Consider the following 6,590-nt stretch of genomic DNA (forward strand, 5'->3'; position numbering starts at 1 on the left):
TCAACCACCCTAGAATGTGTGCGGTGTACCATCATGTTGGGCTTATTAAAAAAAATATGTATGATTGCTAAAGTTGAAAATCATCCCTAATCTTTGATGGGTCCTATTTAGGTACCGACATTTCTCCCGCACACGTGGAGGAGCCACTTTCATAATTACCCAATTGGGTGAAGACACCTGCACCTTAATTCGTTGGTGGATTCTAGTTATGGGTGTGCGCCCAAGTTGAATTATATTTGGCCCAGCTTGGCTTCAGCTCCTCCTTGCATCTGTCATTTAATAATAATACCCTTTGATGCAATCTATATTACCTATTTCTTTTTTAAGATTTAGGTTGAAATTTGATTGAAGTTTGTTTCATCTTCTGTTCCACGTGGGTCGAGGTTAAGAAATCAAGGATGAACTGTTTTATTTGAATTTCTTTTGAACGTTTTTCTCCTTTTTACCAATTGTCACCTCTGGAGGCGACAATAAGCCTTGTTGCAACGGGATCCTAATAATTATCAACTGCAAAAAATATAGCTCCATCCTATTCTTTTAACTCCTTGTTGGATATGATGTGTGGTTACTTTTAAGAAAATCATTTTCAAATCTGAAGAAAAAAAAAATTAAATCTTTAAAAACCAATCCTTAGTATTTTGTTTTCATTTTAATTTATTTTAGAAAATAATTTTATTTTTTCAATTTTAATAATGCATATAAACTTATTTACAATAATGGTTTTTATTTTACATATTAGTATGTTAGAGTGAAATATAAATTTTAAAAATTATTGTTAATTATTTAATATTATTTATTAAATTTCTTATTTATGTTAAATTCTCTAAAATTCTCTAAAATCCATTTTTATTTGGCTTTTAATAAATTATAAAAATAAAAATATTGCAAATACTAAATACATAGAATCAAATCCCATTTGATAAAAGATTTTTTTCTTTTTTTAATTAAAGAAAGGGAAAATCAGAACAGCATGCATACGGATCTCACATACATGGAAATCAGTATCCTACACATACAATGAAATTGGATTTAGTCTCTCTTTTCCATTATTACATGTTTATTTTGTTTTTTTTTTTTCCTTATTTCCACTATTCTGCAATTTATATTTTTATATATTTAAGATATTTTGAATTTATTTTTTATAAAAAATTAAATGTCAAAAATACCAAATTTGGTTCAACTCAGTGATATGAGTGGGTTACAAATATTGCTTTTGAAATGAAATAAATTTTAGATTTTATTTAATGTTAAATAAATATTTTTATAATAAAAAATAGGGTCAATTTTACTTACTTCTAAATAAAATGAGAATAACGTGTAAGGATAGGAGGGGTATTAATTTTTTTTGAAGTTCTGAAAGGTTGATACAAATGAAAATCAAATTTTATGAGGAGTATAGTTCTATAAATTTTTTAATTTTTTTTTTGAGAAAAATGAAGGGAGATATCTTTTAAAAGGAAGAATTTTTTAGTCTGAACTCTGAAGCGATGAAGGATGTGGGATGGCTAGACGAGCCAGTGAAGCTTGAACAAAGCCCAGCTAGGCTTTGAAACACAGGTTGTTGGGGCTGGAAGGTGTTGGATGGTCACCAAACCACAAGCTCACCTTGCTTCGATTTTTGGGCATTAATTATTATTATCCCATTAATCCACGCTCTTTCTATTTCCCTTTCGCTTTCCCTTTCCCTCGCAAGCTCTGTCTCGTCCTGCTTTGTTTTATCTTTTCTAAATTTTTGAGGCTGTGTGGGTGTCGGCTGTGGTGTTGTTGTTGAGCCTTAACATCAGGAATCTCCCCTCGGCTCTTTCTGTCCTTCAAAATATGTACTAAAATAATGACATTTGGCTGATTCATTCATCTGGGTTTTCCTGAATTTTTGAGTTAGGGGGTCCCAGCAAATTCGCACATAAATCTCCTTCATTTTCACACTCATTATCTAATTTTTGTTGCTTTTCTCATCATTTTTATATAATTACATGTGCTAGACCCGACACCCACTCTCTTTTTCTTTCTGTTTAGAAATTCTATCCTCCTCTGCAAGCAAAGGAGGAGGTTTTCACTTTTTTCTCTTTTTCTCTCTCTCACTTTTGCATCTTCTTTTTGGTTTCTGGGTTTCTGTGTCGTCATTGAGATCTGCTCCAAATGGGTTGCTCCCAAGGCGCTTGCACTGACACTAGGAAGGCTTTTGATGGCCCTAATGCTTCATACGCTTCCTCTGTAACTGCTGACGACCACTACTGTGACCATGATGAGCTGAGAGTCAAGAGTTTGCTGAAGAAAATGGTTTGGGAATTTGGGTTGGGTTGTATTTATCCGGTGAACCGGCGCCGGAGCTCCGGGGGCAAGGGTGAGATGCAGAGAGACAAGGGGAAGAACAGTCTGGAGCACAACAAGGCATGGCTGCTGGCAGAGTCTGGTGGGTGTGGTGCAGAGCTCTCAAATGCTGATCCTCAATCCGTTCATTCGTCGTTCAGGTTTAGTTTCTGTTCTCAGGTTGAACTCGAATCTTTGAATATGAGTTCTTCCACTGCTGCCACCGTTTTAATGGTGAATTTGGACAATGGGCTGACCCAATCTCGGTCCAATGAGCTGAAATGGCGAAGAATCGAGTCATTGGAGAGGAGCATCTCTCCAGTCGCCAACACATTGATTAGATTCGGCTATGCTGAAATTGTTTCGGCCACTCGAAATTTTAACAAAGGTATTCTGATGGGTTGCAATCGTGCTTACCATTTGTTTTTTCTTTTTGTTTCATGTATTAAAATTTTGATTGGTTTTTCTTGTTGAATCGGTAGGCAGAGTTTTGGGGAGAGGAGCATTGAGCTGTGTTTTCAGAGGGAGAGTTGGGTTTTTGAGGACCGCAGTGGCGATTAAGCGATTAGATAAGGAAGATAAAGAGTCTGCAAAGGCGTTTTGTAGAGAATTAATGATTGCAAGCTCTCTTCAGAACCCAAATATTGTTCCACTTGTGGGGTTTTGTATTGATCCTGAGGAGGGCTTGTTCTTAGTCTACAAATATGTCTCCGGTGGAAGCTTAGAGCGGCATTTGCATGGTATGTTTCAAGTTCTTTTGTTAGGGTTTTGTCTTCTTAGATGAACTTGTTTGATTTCTGATACCCATTTGCAGAGAAGAAGAGAGGGGTAAAGGGTTATTCATCCCTTCCATGGTCTGTGAGGTATAAGGTTGCCGTCGGAGTTGCGGAGTCCGTGGCATATCTACACAGTGGAACAGATAGATGTGTTGTTCACAGAGACATTAAACCTTCAAACATCCTCCTCTCTTCCAAGAAAATACCCAAGGTTAGAAAGTTGTTCTGAGTGGATTTCTGTCTAGTTTGAATGATAGTTTGGAATTAGATTTCATACCCAAGCTAGTCTTTACATATTATTTTGTTCTAGTCTAACATTTTATTTGATTTCTATAGTTGTGTGATTTTGGATTGGCTACATGGACTCCTGCGCCTTCTGTCCCTTTCCTTTGCAAGACCGTCAAAGGGACATTTGGGTATGATATGAAGAAATCTTATCAAAGTTGCTGTAAATGAATGAAAAATTGCCTGTTCATTTTTTATCTCATTTTTCTTCCAGTCGCTAAATTGAAATGAATTGTGCAGTTATTTGGCTCCTGAATATTTCCAGCATGGAAAAGTATCTGATAAAACTGATGTCTATGCCTTTGGGGTTGTCCTGTTGGAATTGTTGACTGGCCGAAAGCCAATTGAAGCAAGAAGGCCACCCGGAGAAGAGAACTTGGTCTTGTGGGTAGGTCATCATGCTAATTTTCCTTCCATTTTTCCTTCAATCCCATTGACTTTGTGATAGTTGGATAAATGGGTTTCTATTAGCTTATTCCTGACGATAACTAAAAACAGCCAAAACATTATTAATTCAATAAGATGACCTTTAGATCAATGAAAAGTTTTCTAGGCAAGGGTCAGAACACCATCATATCTGCTAATTTATAACACAGTCTTAGTTATTCAATCGCTGTCTGTGGGGTAATATGATTCTATCCTACAGTTCAATAAAATTAATTCCTTTGGTTTGATGGGAATTAGTGCAAACTTTATGTCGCCATAAAACTTTTTACTGCAAGGCTAGTTGTGCATACTATTATTATCTGCCATTATATTTTGATAATTAGAGTTTGAGGCATAACATGTATATTATCGGAGCTATTTGGGGATGCAGCAATCTTTGTAATTTCTTTTTTGGTACAGCACTTGAAATGAGTTTATATTGGTACTTCGTAGTATTTCAAACACAAGTAGACGTATTTTTGTTTGACCATAATTTTGCAGAATTAGTGCAAGTTTGGTAAAACAGATAGTGGGAATGATTCAAGAATAAATCTCATTACCATCATGCTTCCAAAAAGATACTCTCTTAATATGGCAATCATGAACTGAGGGAGTCTGGGAAATAGGCTGGGCACATGCCTCTTATGATTTTGTTCATAAATCACAACAATAGCGCACAAGCATTACAAACATGATTACATGTGCTGAATCTGATAGCATTTGACCCACTTTTCCTTGGGATTTATTTTTCTGCTGCAACAACTGGGCCCTAGGCCACTAATTCTCTAATAATTGGAGATTATTTATGGCCTTTAAGGGCAGTTCCATTTTGTGTTTTCATCTAAAAACCTGCTTAATGTTCAATTTTAATTTACATTTTTGGGATTCCTAGAGGAATCCAATCTAGTTCTTCTTTTTGAGGTTTTTCTTTATATTTTCCCATAATCTCCATGCTATAAGAGTTTGAAATTGCATTGAAGGCGTCAAAAGTTGAGATTAGAACCATAGGAAAGATTCTGGCAAAGTGGATGACTAGGAGGGCCACAATAAGATGGTGGGGCTAAGCTGATCAGGACTGAGTTGATCAATAGAATGTGACCCAACTGCTATGAACCACTACCTCAAACAAACCTTTCCTTCCAAGTCACAACTCACTTCAAATCTCTTAACATCCTGATGGAACCACTCCAATATCTATATTTCCAGTCATTATAGTTATGGAAGTTGAAATATTAATTAAGAAGTTCTCTTCTTTTGCAGGCAAAGCCACTTTTGCAGCAAGAGTCCATTGAGCAATTGCTTGATTCATGCCTCAAACTCACTCCAAAAAACTCAAATCAAATAGGCAGAATGGTTCAGGCTGCAGCTGCCTGCATTAATAGTGAAGAATCTCGGAGGCCAAGCATTGATGAAGTGGTTGTAATACTAAGAGGAAGAGAACCAAATTGCTCTAGCAGAAAGAAATCCGGTTTCCCTGGGAATGGATTTGTCACTGACTGTTATGCCCAATTACAAACAAAAAGTGAGATGAGAAGCCACTTAGCACTGGCCATGCTAGGAGTTCCAGATTTTGAGGATGATGCTCACTTTTACTGTCGATAGAACATATTTGAAACTGTCTGATCTCCTCCCTATTTTGTTATGTTGGCTGCTTGAAGAGAGAGGTAGAAATTAGAATTGGGTGTTGACATTGTATATAACAAGTCCTGATCAGAGATTGATTGTATATTTTCCATTTACCTATCCCTATTCTTGTAGGGAAAAAGTGTAATAGATTTTCATTTCAAATTTTAGTGTCACATCTGTTGATATTGTTGATATTGCAGAATGACTCTCACAGTGGTGTTGAGTTTATCCTTTTTACATGGGAATGGCAGCTCTAGTGGGATGGGGGTTGGGGGTTGGGCCCTGGGTGAACTAGCCTACATGAAGAAATTTGAAGCTTGTACGGCATGAGTAGAAGCCAGAATATTTAATTGGGGATCTTCCTACTTTTACTACCTAAAAGTGATGATCTCTTCAGCTCTGTTTACTCTTGATATTTGTATGAATGTTGTTGGCACTAGGCATCCATCTGGACCTCCAATGCCTTGAGTTTGAAGATCAAGATTTCAAATCGCAAGAGTTTGGAGGGGAGTGTTAATAATGTTTTTAATTGAACTATCCCATAATGATCCTTGTTCTTTTGTTGTTTTTACATTGATTGTTCCTTTGAAAATAATGCATTTTTTATTTAGTGAAACTTTATGGAATGAAAAGGGTAGTCGTCTAAGACAAAATCACAATCACAAACAGTGGCTAAAAAGTGAAGGCAACGGGTGAATAATGAATAATTGAATAAAGAAAGACCATAGTATAAAGGTTGTGCAATGAGAGTGCTGAGGTGTCTCTTTCTTTGGTGTAATCATGTTTTATTTATTTTTGGATTGAAGAAATACTCATGTTGGAAGTGTGACTGTGGGTATAGAAAATCTCTTTTGCATAACAGCAGAGAAAAAAACAGAACAGAAAAGGGGCAACCCAAATTTTCTCTCAAACTCCCTTTCCTCTTCATGGGATCACAACATTTCTTCATCAGTGGGAAATCCCTCTGCTATTGATTCCACTTCAATATCATCTTCCAGTAAAATGGCTATATCAATGCTCTCTAGTTCATATCATCTTCATTGATTCAAGTTGTGAATCCAGCCACACAACCAGTTGCAATGAAGTTTGATGAGGATAACTTTCTCCTCTAAAAACAATAGATCTATGTTGCAATTTGTGGATTAGGGTTTGATGGTTTTGCTTTAG

At 36.3% G+C, this 6,590-nt stretch overlaps 1 protein-coding gene across 1 annotated transcript; it reads left to right on the forward strand.

Annotated features, from left to right (window-relative positions):
* The first annotated feature begins 1,780 nt into the window (after nt 1-1,780).
* Nucleotides 1,781-5,649, forward strand: LOC117909751 (probable serine/threonine-protein kinase PBL7). Its single transcript, XM_034823807.1, has 6 exons — nt 1,781-2,698; nt 2,793-3,050; nt 3,125-3,297; nt 3,423-3,502; nt 3,612-3,759; nt 5,058-5,649. Exons 1-6 carry the CDS (start codon nt 2,140-2,142, stop codon nt 5,397-5,399), a joined length of 1,560 nt encoding a protein of 519 aa, XP_034679698.1. The 5' UTR covers nt 1,781-2,139; the 3' UTR covers nt 5,400-5,649.
* Nucleotides 5,650-6,590: the final 941 nt, after the last annotated feature.

The sequence above is a fragment of the Vitis riparia genome, unplaced genomic scaffold, assembly GCF_004353265.1.
Source record: "Vitis riparia cultivar Riparia Gloire de Montpellier isolate 1030 unplaced genomic scaffold, EGFV_Vit.rip_1.0 scaffold315_pilon_pilon, whole genome shotgun sequence".
NCBI lineage: Eukaryota > Viridiplantae > Streptophyta > Magnoliopsida > Vitales > Vitaceae > Vitis > Vitis riparia.

What these genes read in the sequence shown, in the direction of transcription:
- LOC117909751 (XM_034823807.1), top strand. Translation starts at nt 2,140, where the DNA reads ATGGGTTGCTCCCAAGGCGCTTGCACTGACACTAGGAAGGCTTTTGAT. An exon ending in CTTCCAAGAAAATACCCAAG is followed by an intron (nt 3,298 to 3,422) that starts GTTAGAAAGTTG and finishes TGATTTCTATAG; the next exon opens with TTGTGTGATTTTGGATTGGC. An exon ending in ACCGTCAAAGGGACATTTGG is followed by an intron (nt 3,503 to 3,611) that starts GTATGATATGAA and finishes TGAATTGTGCAG; the next exon opens with TTATTTGGCTCCTGAATATT.